At 34.0% G+C, this 16,165-nt stretch overlaps 1 protein-coding gene across 2 annotated transcripts; it reads right to left on the reverse strand.

Annotated features, from left to right (window-relative positions):
• Positions 1-2,879: 2,879 nt before the first annotated feature.
• LOC144964165 (MOB-like protein phocein) lies at positions 2,880-13,777 on the reverse strand. 2 transcript variants are annotated; one of them, XM_078898117.1, is made up of 8 exons: positions 13,102-13,777; positions 11,110-11,172; positions 9,894-9,994; positions 9,288-9,330; positions 8,530-8,616; positions 6,814-6,893; positions 6,115-6,226; positions 2,880-5,557 (listed from the first exon to the last, which is right to left on the reverse strand). In XM_078898117.1, exons 1-8 carry the CDS (start codon positions 13,159-13,161, stop codon positions 5,432-5,434), a joined length of 672 nt encoding a protein of 223 aa, XP_078754243.1. In that variant the 5' UTR covers positions 13,162-13,777; the 3' UTR covers positions 2,880-5,431. The 2 variants fall into 2 exon arrangements, with proteins under 2 accessions (XP_078754243.1, XP_078754244.1); XM_078898118.1 differs by having other exon boundaries at positions 13,446-13,518.
• Positions 13,778-16,165: the final 2,388 nt, after the last annotated feature.

Here is a 16,165-nt window from a genome sequence, read left to right on the forward strand (position 1 = left end):
GGTCAGGAACCCCATCCAGAAGGGAATGGTTCGAATAGGGGACAGGTGTGTAGATTCCAAGAGCAAACTATCATTGTGCATGTGTGCGATCACCTAAAAGTCTCATCCAGGCACAAGCACAGGATCCCACTTAAAGGAACACACTCAAATGCTTACATTATACGTTAAAAGCAATAACAATAAATAACAGAGAGATGATTTACAAGGGGAAAAAAATCATCTCCCAAAACTTAATTATACATTTAACTGTTTCTTCTCAGTCAAAGACTCGGACATGGGAAATGACAAACCAAATAGGCATTCTCATTCCAAGACTTACAGAGAAAGCAAGTGGAAAACAGATTTTGGGGTACAGATTTCATAGTAAGTGACCTCTCTGCCCACTATGGGAGGTCAGGAACCCCCCCCCCCCCACCCCCCCCCCCCCCCTCAAGACACAACCCAGAGAGAGAGAGAGAGAGAGAGAGAGAGAGAGAGAGAGAGAGAGAGAGAAAGAGAGAGAGAGAGAGAGAGAGAGAGAGAGAGAGAAAGCGAGAGAGATATGTTTTGCTTTTAAGGGTTTTACGGCGCTTGCAACACATTAAGGTCATATCAGCGCCAGTAAAAAGGAAGAAAATGGGATAGTAAAAAGTTCTAGAATTACAATTAAAGCACCCAAGAGAAAGTAAGACAAAGGGGAATGGGAACAAATAGGGATCAGATGTAGATTCCAAGAGCATACCACCAATGTACTTAATTTGAGATCACCTATGTCTCATCCGGACACAAGCACAAAATCCAACAAAGAGGAATACACTCAAATGCTTACATTATACATTAAAAATAACCAATATAATAATACATAACAGAGGGATGATTTACAAGGAAAAAAATATCATCTCCCAAAACAATAACTATGCATTTGACTGTTTCCCTCTCAGCCAGGACTCCGACGAGGGCCCGGAAAAAAAACAAGTAATCTCATTCCAAGACAGAAAGCTTGTTGGATAAGATATAAGGGGATAGAAGACACAGTATGTACCTCCCTGCCCGCTATGGGAGGTCAGGATCCCCACCCAGAGAGAGAGAGAGAGAGAGAGAGAGAGAGAGAGAGAGAGAGAGAGAGAGAGAGAGAGAGAGAGAGAGAAGAGAGAGAGAGAGAGAGAGAGAGAGAGAGAGAGAGAGAGAGAGGAGAGAGAGAGAGAGAGAGAGAGAGAGAGAGAAAGAGAGAGAGAGAGAGAGAGAGAGAGAGAGAGAGAGAGAGAGAGAGAGAGAGAGAGAGAATATACAAATAAGTAAACTAAACGTATAAATAAATGGCGGTCAAGAAAACTCGATAGAGTTAGAACTCTTGCTCCCATGAAGTGTGGGGCGAATTATTTTTCTGTTTTGTTTGTTTTTAAGGTTTTTACGGCGCTTGTTTGTTTGTTGCTTTAGGTCTCTTCCAACACAATTGAGGTTATATGAGAGACCGCTGAAACAAAAAAACAAGCAATCTAACAAAAATAGTACAAATGTAAATCAAAATCATAACCTAAAGATATCATAAGCTAAATTATAAATAACCAAGAACAAACAGGCAGAAGATTTACAGAAAAAAAAATATCCCCTGTCAAAAATACAATCACAAACCAAAGAAGCAGGATAGGCTAGTAAAGAGAAGAAGAAACGACATCACTATCGGATCGTACACCCATGCGAACATCATAGGTATATGATTCAAGGGTGATGCTCCCATCCAACCACCCGCTTACGGCGCTTGCAACACATTTAGGTTATATCAGCGCCAGTAAAAGGGAAGAAAAAAGGATAGTAAAAAGTTCTAGAATTACAATTAAAGCACCCAAGAAAAAGTAATACATAGGGGAACTGAGACTGAGAACAAATAGGGATCGGATGTAGATTCCAAGAGCATAACATCAATCTACTTAGTATGAGATCACCTAAAAGTCTCATCCAGACACAAGCACAAAATCCAACAAAGAGGAATACACTCAAATGCTTGCATTATACATTCAAAATAACAAATATAATAATACATAACAGAGAGAGATGATTTACAAGGAAAAAATATCATCTCCCAAAACAATAACTATGCATTTGACTCTTTCCCTCCCAGCTAGGACTCCGGCCAGGGCCAGGGCAAAGCCAAGTAATCTCATTCCAAGACAAAGACAGGAAGCATGTTGGAAAACAGATATAAGGGGATAGAAGTATGTACCCCCCCCCCCCCCCCCCTGCCCACGATGGGAGGTCAGGGACCCCACCCATAATTATTATTCTGACCCCTCTATCCATCAAACAGTGAGTATAATTGTTTAGGGGTTTTACTGCGCTTGTAACACATTTAGGTCATTTCAGCGCCAATCAATAGGACGATTATATAAAAGGTCTGGTTAGCTATCATATCAAGTAACAGAAAAATGTAAGACAAAGGGACTCTGCTCAGAGCACTTAAAAAAAATAAGCTAAAAAAAGAAAATATTAAGTTAAGAGCATTGAGGCGACATGATTAATGACTATTAACAATTATGAACTACTCTTTCTCAGATCAAAATTATACTAGCTACCTGTTTATTTAGATAAATTCTGACATTAAACACCCCCCCCCCCCCCCCCCAAAAAAAAAAAAAAAAAAAAAAAAAAAAACAACAAAACAAAAACAATAACAAAGTATTCTCGTTTTTAAAAATAAAAATAGCAGACTATACCGAAAATTATTTTAACAGCCGAGGCCCAGGTAAAATCAAGTGGTCTCATTCCAGGACAATTACAAATAGCAAAGTTGAAAAGGAAAACAGAAAGAAATGGACAAAAGACAAGCAAGCGAACTCCCCATCCCTCAGAATTAAAAAATTCATTAAAAACACGAAATTACAGAATGAATGACAAAAGGTAAGTTTGGTTGTCTATTTTTATTACATAAATTACTTTCAATTACGTATTCCAAAAAAAAAAAAAGGGTGAAGAAAATGGAGTTATACCAATACAGATGGATTGGTAAAAAATTAAAAAAATGGTGATGAAAATGTTCTATATTGATAATAATATTATTATATTGAGACCAGAGTTACAATATTCAGCGTTATAAATAATAAATTACACATTTCTGCTACACTGAGTGAAGTGTAATCAGTATACACAATAAAATGTTTGACATTTTTTGTTTGTCTATTTGTTTTTTAAGCTCATCAAGCAAGTGAAATACTTTCCTACCTTTCACACCATAAATATGAGAACATCTTTCCCTCACACCATTGTAAAGGATGTTGCCGAAAACGACAGTACTCGCTTGATTTTCAATAAAAAAAACTACGACATTTGCTTTATTTTCAATCAAACAAGGACATGTAGTGTTTCCAATTTACCATATTGCAATGTTTGCGTGTGGGAAAAGAGGATGACCTACAAGATTACTACCGTCACCCATCATGTGTATTCTACCTAGGTGTCCTGCAATACCTTGCCAAGTTCATAGTACAATATAAAACAAACCACCTGGGACTCAGATATGCAGGCACACAACACTCCGATTTGTCCCACAGACATGACTGAAAAAACAATGGGACAATGAGGACCAGCAATCTGGAATAATCTATCACAGGAACTAAGAGAGACGATAGACTATAAATGATTCAAAGCGAAAATAAAAACATTTCTTTTCAATCTCTAATTGTTTATGTTAGCGCCTAGAGCCTGCTGTCTGTGGAGATTGGCGTCTTACAAATCCCATCAATTATTATTATGAGGGAAGGCTGATATATAAATCAGAACATAATTCAGGTACAATCATGAAATTTCGCACACACATTCTCAAACCATACTTCTACACTAAATGTGTAACAACTGATTCATGTGACATCATTTGTGCTCATAACTGAGTGACGTCCCAATCTTACTAAGATAACGCGTTTGAGAAAATGGCGGCATAATGAATTTCTTGTCAAACGAAGCCCTGTTATTGAATTTCTTACAGCAGAAGAATGCTGCACAGCACAACATCCATCAAAGAGTGAAGGCCGTTTATGGTGATATGTCTAAACTGATAGCGCAGTTTGAGAGTGGGATAGAATTTTCCAAGGAGATGTCCCAACAGAGATCGCAAGCGACCAAGTAGGCCACTTTCTGCATCTGACAGAGTAATCAAGAAGCAGCTGACCATATGATTAGGTCGAATTGAAGCGTAAAACAAAAAGATTTCACTGATGAAGTTGGGATTTCAAAAGAACGAGTACACGATATCGTGACATCTCTCTTGGGTTATTGAAAAGTCTCTGCATTATGGATCTCAAGCAACTAACTTCAGAAATGAAAGCGCAGAGAAAAGATTTTTGTACCTAACATTTGAAATGACATGACAAGTAAGGAGAGACTTTTCTGCAGAAAATTTTGACTGGTGATGAATCTTGGGTCCACCACTACGACCTGGGAACCAAAGTGCAATAATTGGAGAACAGGCATGACTCTTCTCAAAGCCCAAAGAAATTCAAAGCCATTGTCTCTGCGAGAAAGCTCTTGTTTAACATTTACTGGGAGATGGAAGGCAAAGTTCAAATGGAATTTCATGAACAAGGGCAAACAGTGAACTCTGAACAATCTGTTTTCAACTCTACAACCCTTCGAAAATAGACTTGCACAGGTATGAGGTGGTAGAGATTCGATAATCCAACATGACAATACAAGACCACGTACTTGTCATAAAACCCAAGACAGTTCAAACATCTGACCCGACAACAATAATTGGCACAATATGTAGCTGAGATTCTAAGCTTTCTTTTCATGTATTATGTATGTTTGTGCTGTTGAAAACAAAAAAAGCCATCACAAAACGGAACTTATATATCAGCCCGCCCTTGTATTATTATTATTATTATTATTATTATTATTATGTTTAAAGGGAAGCTCTCGATTCTGTGTTCAAGAAGTCATTTTGCTTGTTTGGATTTGGATCATTTTAAATACCTAATCTTGCTGTAGTTATTTTTCTGATAAATATAACTTTTTATCAAAAGAAATAATTGACACATGACTTAAATATATTCTAACTGGTTCTGAACTAAAGAGACAAAGTTACACCACTGGCAGTAACAAGAATTTGAGCCTTCCCTTTGAAATATGGAGAAATTTCCTTTCTGATACAGCGAAAGGTAGAACAGAAAATGATGGTGTTCTGGTGATATAAGCAATATAAGTCTCTTCTTCATTTTAAAAAGAACAACATATTTTTTATTCAGTTCATTATTAAATGAAACAACTGCAATTTTGCAGATAATAAAAGTTAGTTAATCAAATGATACAATTATTTTCTAAGTCAATCTTTTGTATTCATTTTTTCTTTTCGTCAATGGTATATGCAGCAGAGTGCCATGCAATATCTTTCAAACATACATTTCAATTCAAAATTATTTAGACACATGCCGATTAAGACAAAAGAATGAAAATAAAAAAAGATCTATGCTTCGCTCTCTCCTTCCAGTGTCTGCTGATCTTCCATAATAGGGACTATCAAATTGTCTTTGGACATAAGGTTATACTTTGTCACAAATTGGGTAAATCTCCTACATAAGTATGTTTCATTCTGCGGAGAAAAAAATGAGATGTTGGGAGACAAAATAAAATTAGTTAATCATTTCATTTCTTTTTTTTTTTAACGGAACTAATCATTATAATCTTAAACCAAGTTTTACATTGTTATTTCCCTTGTCAGTAAATGTTTCATTAATCTGTTGATATGACTTCACCAAGCTTGCAGCATTAGCTGCTTGAATTGAAGTTAAGCCATGCCCCCCCCCCCCCCTTTTCAGAGTTATTATTTTGTTAGCTGGTCATTCATCTGTTCTGAAGGCATGGTGGTATGATTTAATCCTTCCATATCACCACAATTCTTTACCGGATTGAAAGAGATACTGCAATGTTTTGGCGTTTCGGAAAAGTCATTATCTTAGCACATCATTGAATAGAAACTCAACAGAAAATATAGAGTGAACATAATATCTCTGGATAAAGGGAAAATCGTTGATTTAAATCATAATTTACTACAATACAAGTTGCTACCAGAAAAAACAAGTAGAGAATTACTACCAGGGGTTAAATTATCATCTTAGCAAACCAGAATGTTTTTGGGGCTGGGCTCACCTCATATGCATCAAAAAGGGTCCTATGATGAAAATATGCATGGGAAAATATTCTGTACACTCGTCTACAAACAGATCCTAGTTTTGCCACAGATGATTCCTTGATACTGACTCTGAAAATTCAAAGTTACAGAATGATAAACACGAATAACAATAATGATAGTGATATGGAAATCAACAACAACAATAATAATAAGAAGAAGACAGAAATCATTGTTGTAATATCTGAATTACAAAAGTTTATGGACTATGGAATAATCAATCAAATTGAGTATCCTGAATCAATAAAAGTGTTTCAAAAGATCACTTTTCCCGTTCCAAGTTTCAACATGTCAACTTTCCCATGTTTAAATTAAAGTGTTCTTATCTTTCAGTAAGATTTGATGTAGTGAGACTAAGCTTCAATATAACAGCTTCGAAAGATGACAAAATAGAAAGAACAAAAATGGTCTCCTTTGAAGTTCATTTTTGTTTTTAACTGAGGAGCTTTTTTCCTTCCCTCTTTAAATCTAGCTTCAAGTGGAGCAGAAACTTCATGGAGGCCCAGTTTCTATGCACATTCAAAAAAAAAAATAAAAGAAAATAAAAAGCTATAAATAATGCCTAAGATGGTGATTATAAAACTTATTGCACTATTTACGACTGGAAAACAAAAAAAACCAAGACCAAATTATTTCTAGATCATTCATTAGTCAGTCACCTGCTTGGGAAATATTTATTGCTGTTCAACAAACAAGCTGCACCATCAAGAGTGTGTCTGGTATAATCTATGGCAGGACACTGAAAAATAAAAACATACTCTTTAACAGATCTGGAATAAATTTATGTATCAGGAAAAAAAAAATTTTAAAAAGAAAATGTCTGACACCCATTCGGTTTAAAAAAAAAACAAAACAAATAGCTAAACAAAGCCTGTCACTCATATAAAATTCACAACTTTGTCCAATTAGAGATCTAAATTTTCTTTGATTAAAAAGAAAAAAATATTCCTTGAGACATTTATTACTCCACAACTTAAAGATTTAAGATCAAAACATAAGTTGACAAGTTTAGAACTTTGCTGGAAACCCTGTTATATATCATCATGTTATTTCATCGACTTTTATTTTTAAAATTATCTAATGTGACATTGTTCAATTTGACTATCTGCTTAAAAACCTGGTGTTGCTGTTTTCAAAATCAAACAATGAGGTATAATGGCGATATAAGCACCTTGTCGATATATCAGACTTTGCAAAAAATGAAACGGGAACAAATGGAAAATAACAACAAGGGAAGTCAATCTGGATGATTTGATGGCCCTTTAAAGAGCTGATTTTGAAATTTATGATGTTTAATTTAATTTGACTGTATCATTTGGTTATAGACAGAGACCATCGGATCGTCCTGGCAGACAGGGTTGCACAGAGTTGGTGATTACGAGTAATGATGATAGGAAGCATTTCTAAATGGCCTATTTGATGAAAGTAAAGTAATATCAGGAATTCCCAGTACCAGTATTGGTACAGAGAAGCGTTTGTGTCATTTGGGACTAGACTTCACCACTGACCATGATTCTTGGAATATCTATGAATTTTAAATGGCTGTAATTTTATACCAAAGGAGGATATTGACATTATCATTGGCTGTTGTGTTTTATTTCACTGCAGAATATTGTTAGCACATTATAGATTATGTCTTTGTTATTAAAATATTTTCAAGACCAATTACTGACAATAATAATAGAAAGTAATGATGATATAACCGTATTCTGGTAAAATTCACATCGATATACAAGATTTTAAATTACTAATGTTGTATAGCAAAAATAAATGAGAATTTGATGTCATATCAAAATAAACATAATTTGGATATAAGTGTTGTCATATATCCTCTCTGCATTGTAATTACTTTTAAAGAATCCCATAAACCATGGACACCTTTGCATAATCCTTTGATATTGACTTTTTATCACATCTTACCAAATAAAAAAAAACAAAACAAGTCATATATTATATAGACTAAAAAAATCTTTTTTTTTTCCCGTTAAAACGGTATATACCCGCTACTGGGACTTTCCATTCTTTTTCTTCACTTTTCAGTTTTATCTCTTTGCAGACTAAATTGCATTAACCAAAAATTAAACATCTCTTTATGAGTATATTTTTCTTTTTTTTTAAAAATATTTCAAGCATATAGTATTGAATTCAAACTCAAACAGAATAATATAACTTATTAATACAATCAAATATTTTCCATATGAGATCATATCTGACTGGGAGATTATTAAAAGCTACAAATACAAAAAGTCAGTCTCTAAATAATGTGACCTATAGTGAACTCGCTATCCATGGAGTAATGAATAGAGTTATCTAGTGTTAGTTCACAATGAAACAACACATTTCATGTGAGTAATAAGAATTTACAACAGGCAGACCTCTTTTGGTGTTTTGTGAGCTGCACATAGAAATATCCACTGTTCCGTTGCTGTCATTTGTGTACAAGTTTCAGGGCTACACTCCGTCTGGTAATATAATATTGAGAAAAATGTGAGGGCAACATCTCAATTTAATTTATTAATTTAACAATTTGAAAATACGTGTATAGTGCTTTTACAAATTGACAGAACTAATCTAAAAATCTAAAACGAGCGCTTTACCTTTGAATTAAAAAGTTAATGGTAAAATAATGTTGAGAAACAAAAACAGAAAATTTTCATTATAACAGGAGTTAGATCCGTGAGAAATAAAAAAGATTTATCTCTCACTATTAAAGAAAGCTATGTCAAGGATTTATTGAAATCGATATGAACTTCTTAGAAGCAGGCAAACAAACATATGAGTCAGATTAACATCAAAATAAGATTATCATTATCAGACTGACATCCTCATCCAAAATTTCTCTTATTCTCAAGGTTATATAAGTCCTTAATTTGAAGTTCGAAAAAAAAACAAAAACAAAACAAAACAAAACAAAACTAAAACTGGAATTTAAATATTTTAAAATACAAAAAGATACAATATAAATAGAAACATACAAAGTGCTATAACTATAAGCATAAAACTTGCAAAAAAATGTGTTTGCTTCTTTAAAATTTTAATAGGATACAGAGATTATATGCTTGAAATAGAACAGTCTCTGAGAGGTTCTCTGATAACTATATCTGCTTTAAAAAAAGGACTCTTTACCGCTCACCTGAAGGTTTACAGCCAAGCCATTTAATTCCATACAAAATTGTCTGAAACAAAATTCAAATAGGCATGAGAAAATCAATCAAGTAAAAATGCAGTGAGTGCTTATGTAAACCATGAGTAAACATTATAAAGTAATGGAAGCAAACATCATAACGTAATGGAAGGAAGTTTATGCAACAGAAAGAAAACCGACTTCTTGTTATCATTGCAGTTGTTGGGAGGGGGGGGGGGGGGGGAATGGAATTTGGCAAATGTGTGGCTAATATTATATTAAATGGCCTCAAGATAACACAAGATTTTACCAAAGTCAAATAAAAAATAACTATACAGTCAAACTATCAAATTTTCAATATCCTCCCTTCCCCATCTAATATTATCTTTGCTCTTTCCCCCCAGAATATGATTACTTATGGAACAACCTACCTGCTGGAATCAAGCTTTTGAGTTTGAGCAAACTGAGACCTCTAAAGATGTACTACAGACTGACAAAATGGTACCATTTTCATTTGGATAGACGAAAATGAAGACTATTAGAATAAACAAAACAACTAATTCCATACGACCATAAGAAAAACAAAAGATAAATAGTCTCAACAAATATCGGTACCTTAAATGTTCATATTTCCAAACTCCCTCATCTTGTCCTTCTGGTGGATTAAGAATTTCTTCAACATTGGTAAAATCCTTTCTAATAGCTTGTTGAATGAACTGAAATCAAAATGATAATATCAATAAAACAACTTGAACAGAGGTAAAACAAATCATTTTCAAAAATCCACAAATGAAAAATATAATAGCTCGCAATTTGGCTGTGTTGTCTTGTGGTATGTCATTTGCCTCCCGACAAGAAGGTCCCTGGTTTGATTCCCACTCCGGGCAGCTTAAAGTTGAGTCTCTGAAACACAATCTATTCAGACCTATACAATAAATAGATGCAATGCCGATTTCCATCCCAAATACCCTATTTTTCAAATTATCTAAAGCTCAAAAACTATGCAAAAGAACTAGATGTTAATATCATTTCTAAATTTTAAGCAATTCTTTATCAGGTAGTAATAAAATAACACCCTGTATAACTAAAGTCTTCCGGTTGTAAAAAGGAACCCGTGTCCACCAAAGTTCAAGATTTGTAAAACAAAAAATTTTCTCCAAAACCAACATTTCTTGGTAATATGAGAGTCAAAAACATTGGTTTCAATAACTCTTAAATCAGATTAACTTTTTTCAGAAAAAGGCCATGTGATATAAATGTCATTTAAAAATAGCAAGTATGACACTTTCAGATTAGAAGTAGAAGATCCTGGGTTCGAGCCTCATCTGCGCATAGTTGAAAAGAGTAATTGGAAAAGGCTCTTTACTCACATTCTCTCACTGTCCTCAGTTGTTGCTCTCTGAAAAAAATTGTAATATCGCCCTGACAGGCGTCGTGTCTTGTTCTACATATTACGTGTCATTGTTAGTCAGGGACCCTTTACAAAGCGCTTTGAGTATGTTAGGTGGATATTGCGTGATTTAAAAGCTCAAGTTTTTTGTTTTTAATTGTCCGCAGAGTACAGTTTTGTAACCACTAAACAGTGAATTAAGTCAAAGAGAGAAATAGGTTGTTTTTTTATCAAATGAAAGAAATATTTTAAGACATAAAAAGCTGCAAAGAAAAGGGAAACATTTAAGTTTCTGAGGTACAAGTATGTTTTCATAGCAAACTAGAAGTAAAACCAGAAAAAAAATTTAAGTTTCCTGTACTGGAGTATGTGTCTCCCAGAGCGTATGTCATGTAGATAATTGTACGAAAGTGAACAGTCTATAAGATCTAATTACTTAACCTGTTGAACTGCAAGGGTGCTATCCATTTCCTCAAATGACTCATCATCCCAGCTGCACCAGTCCTGTCACAAAAGATGAAAAAATAAAAAAATAATTTCACACATAAATATTTTCAAAATGATGTGCAACGTAAGTAGTTTTTATCATCCAGGGGTATAATATTTGCACGAATCCAATATAAATATTACATGTGGAATGATGTTTTGGTCTGTTATGAAAGCCCATTGTGAATTTTCTTACGACAACTTTTCATATTTCTGGATAGAGCTTGAAAAGACATAATTTGTCTTGCCGCTATACGTTCATATTGTCTTATTTGTAAATCATATTCCTGCATGCAATACAGTGACCTTACACAATCTCACATAATTTTACATATATAACCATTATAATTATATAATATTCAGGCCTGTAAATGGCTGGTGAAAAAATTGTCTGAACTTTTCGAGTATGCGAAAATAGACCAACCAAACCAAAAAAGTGGATTAACAACACATGATTCGGCATGCCTTGCGAAAAAGGACTTTCCTATCGATCCATAAATAAGACGACGTTGGTAATAAATACAAAATGCCATTCCCCGTGCCTCAATTTTCCGCACATAGCAAGAGAAGAAATCGCCGTTGGTGTCTTGTTCTTCAAGTCAAGACCATTTAAATTTATTTTTAACACCTTTTTCTAAGGTAAGTAAGTCGCAACTGCGACCTAAAAATACTTCAGGAATATTGAATAGGAAGACTAATTGAATTAATAAATAACTGAAAAACTACGATCGTACGAGAATAGAGGAAAAGAGAATCGGTCGTATGCCAAAGGAGAGAAAACTTCCGATATATGCATTCATTCACCTTCTTATTCGAAGAAAAATATTTATTTCTCATTCATATTTTTCCCATTCACTTCAACTGGATATAGATAATGAATGGACTTGAAAAATGAAGAACGGAACAACGTGTGTGTGTTGGTAGCAAAATAGAAAGAAATGGACCAGTCCCCAACACGCTATGTGTGTTAGTTGATTACTGACTACGTTGTGTGTGATCGACGACTCGCGAACGCTAGAGACCGACACTAGCTAGCTACGTGCGGGCAGACAGTAGGCAATGAATACATTTTTTTAAAATGTCAGAATTCATAGCAAGCGTATCTTACCATCTAGAGCAAAATCGTACTGTCGGAATTCCGACAATTTTCGGAATTTACAGGCCTGAATATTGTTGCATGATTAATTTTCATGAATTTAAAAGGGAGGAACATTTCACTGGTTTTGCAGACCGCGCATATCAGCAGAATTAAAGTGGAGCAAGAAATAGTCAAAGAGAGCCGGATCAACGAGTCAAATAAATTGTATTGTTAAAAAATGTAGAATCAAAAAGCTGGAGAGATAGCTGTAACTGTAACATGTGTTTTTTTTCAAAAAATATTATTTATTTAAAAGTGAAGGCAAAAAAGGTCTCGAATATGGTCAAACTGTGAGGGGATATCTTTTTAGGGCCACGTCTCTATATTAAGAGAAATTGACAATATTATATAAAAATAAAAATTCATCTTTTGAATCAATTGAGCTACAGTTAGTGATGTAATTATTCCTCATTCTGGACAATTTTTAGAACAACATCTATAATTACAAGTTAAATATCATATTTATAGATATTTATTTATTTTATTTGTGTTAAGAGTCACAGTGAGAACACGAAAATGTCATACTATTTTAATTTTTGGACGCAAATTTCCAGATTTTTGTTATAGTTATAGAGGTGTCCAGTGTCAGTGCTTGTGCTATGCTTTGGTGTGGTGCTAAAATTGATCTCAAATCAATTCAAATATTCATGTGTTAGTTAAACTTGTTATTGTCTTTTTTTTTTACTTGGGACTTTACTTTTACTGGCCATTCATTCTCTAGATATAGATATGAAGTTGAGTATGAGTTTCAGTTTCAGTTTCAGTCAACTCAATACTCAATAGTCATTAGCAAAAATATTTTCACTCGCCTTGATCTTTGTCCCTGGTCGATTTCTTCGAATGACCCCCGCTGGTTCATTCATTTTCATCTTGTTTTTTTTTTTTTTTTTTTTTGCTGTAAAAACTGATATTAATATGGCAACCTTGGAAGTCAGAACCAAAGATCCGAGCTGGGCCTGTGTCGTTGAGTCTGGGTCTGAGACTGAGGCCGCAGCCTCTGAAAACCAGTCCCTCAACAAATCTGTAAAACGACCTAGTTCTATATTTGCATTACTCTAATAACTATTTGAGGTACCTAAAATATCAATCATATCAGATAAATTGCTTTCTGGAAATAAAAATACACGTCACCTACGATAAAAATTAGACTAACCACAGATTATTATTATACAAGTAAACGCAACTGAATGACTGACTGAATGACGAAAAGTATTGCCAGGTTGTTTATTATATTAAAATTGTGCCAAAGAATTCACAGATTACAGTTAAATTTAGATCAAATATATAAAAAATGTCAATATTACCAAAGCATTGTAATTTTCGTTTGACTAAGATAACAATTAGTACTATTTTGGAAGAAATATGTGATCATTCTCAAAATTAAGTTGCCTAGAGCAAAAATTCCAACTTTATAAAATTATGTTTCCATATGCCATTTCAAAATTTGGAGTTGAAATGCTTAACTGGTAATCAAAGATAACTTCTAACTTCCACTTCCGTTTTTCTTCCTGTAGTTTGGGTCGTAGGTCAGGGTTCAGAGTTACAACTTTAATGTTTCCTTACACAGAATTCAGAAAAGTGAGTGGAGCAGGCACTTATGTTGGTAACAACAAGATATGAAGTGAATAGAAAAGTGCCAGAAGACAATAGAGAATAAAATTTTATTCTCTATTGTCTTCTGGCACTTTTCTATTCACTTCATATCTTGTTGTTACCAACATAAGTGCCTGCTCCACTCACTTTTCTGAATTAAAAATTCACCCCATACACCGGAGCATACTCAATGTCTCAATCGTTTCTATGTTATATGTTTGTGTTGAGAATATTGGCTATTAAGCTTAACTGCTGGTCAAAATTATTCGCGATGGTGGTGTACGAACGAATCGGCGGTCTCAAGAAGTGGGTGAGAGAGGGATCTAGTAATGACTTTGAGTTTGAAACGAATATTTTTTGTGTTCGTGGATAGCTCACACGGTAGAGCCACGCTCTCACCTGCCAGGCGGAGTTGTCGTACCAATAAGGTCGCAGGTTCAAACCCCACCACCGCCGCGAAAAAATTTTATTCTCTATTGTCTTCTGGCACTTTTCTATTCACTTCATATCTTGTTGTTACCAACATAAGTGCCTGCTCCACTCACTTTTCTGAATTAAAAATTCACCCCATACACCGGAGCATACTCAATGTCTCAATCGTTTCTATGTTATATGTTTGTGTTGAGAATATTGGCTATTAAGCTTAACTGCTGGTCAAAATTATTCGCGATGGTGGTGTACGAACGAATCGGCGGTCTCAAGAAGTGGGTGAGAGAGGGATCTAGTAATGACTTTGAGTTTGAAACGAATATTTTTTGTGTTCGTGGATAGCTCACACGGTAGAGCCACGCTCTCACCTGCCAGGCGGAGTTGTCGTACCAATAAGGTCGCAGGTTCAAACCCCACCACCGCCGCGAAAAAATTTTATTCTCTATTGTCTTCTGGCACTTTTCTATTCACTTCATATCTTGTTCTTACACAGAATTGACACAATGATTCCTCTTCTTCTTCTTCTTCTTCTTCTTCTTAAACCGACTGACACAGACCTTAGGCGACTGAGCATATTATTATTATTATTATTATTATTATCATTATTATTATTATTATTATTTTTATTATTTATTTTATTATTATTATTATTATTATTATTATTATTATTATTATTATTATTATTATTATTATTATTATTATTATTATTATTATTATTATTATTATTATTATTATTATTATTATTATATATCATCATCATCATCATCATCATCATCATCATCATCATCATCATCATCATCATCAATTTCATATATTATTATTATTGTTATATTATTATTATATTATTATTATTATTATTATTTATTATTATTATTATTATTATTATTATTATTATTATTATTATTATTATTATTATTAGGGGAATGCATTTGCCACCGATTGTGTCTCTTATTTGTGTTGGAACAGCAAACACCGTTCTGAAGAAAACTCTCATGAAAACAAGATTTTAAAGGGCTTGATAATTTCCACGATTGAACAAAACTCACAGATCACACGAAATGAGTTACCGGTCCCATCTGAGAGGACCCCAGTTATAATCGAGCAAACACGGATCGAGGGACCAAATCAGGTAGCAAACGTATTCACTCGATATCCAATTCAAAAAAAAAAAAACCCCAACAAATACTGTGATACTTTCTTTTTAGTCAGTGCGTTTGCAAATGTCTCAGAATCATGATTCCAACAGGAAAGTTAACATGGGGGATTGGGGAAAATAAGTAACGATGACTGTCAATATTAGATGGAAAAAAGTTCAACACCATGACAGCCTAGTTTGTCATTTACTTCAAATTTCGGTATATATACCTTTTCATGTTCTGTAACATTATAGGTGATCTCAAACTAAGTACATTGGTGCTATGCTCTTGGAATCTACATCTGATTCCTATTTGTTCCCAGTTCCCCTATGTCGTACTTTTTCTTGGGTGCTTTAATTGTAATTCTAGAACTTTTTACTATATCATTTTCTTCCTTTTTACTGGCGCTGATATAACCTAAATTAAATGTGTTGCAAGCGCCGTAAAACCCTTAAAAACAAACGAAACAAAAACAATTTACTTGCTTCATTTGTTTTGCCAACAATGAATGACTAGTCTGTGGTTTGTAACATATATTCTTGAAATCTGTTGTGTTTTATTCAATTTTAATATTATTTTTCAAAAAATTGCCTGTCATCGAGTGGATTCCAAATCAAGCAACAGAATCCAATATTGGTGTAACAAAGAGTTTATAGCATTTCTCTTCAATTAATATATTTTTTTGCAACTTGATGTGATAGGTTTGAGAAGTTTG

This window comes from Berghia stephanieae, chromosome 2 (genome assembly GCF_034508935.2).
Source record: "Berghia stephanieae isolate SIO BIC M18660-M18661 chromosome 2, UCSD_Bste_1.3, whole genome shotgun sequence".
Lineage (NCBI taxonomy): Eukaryota > Metazoa > Mollusca > Gastropoda > Nudibranchia > Aeolidiidae > Berghia > Berghia stephanieae.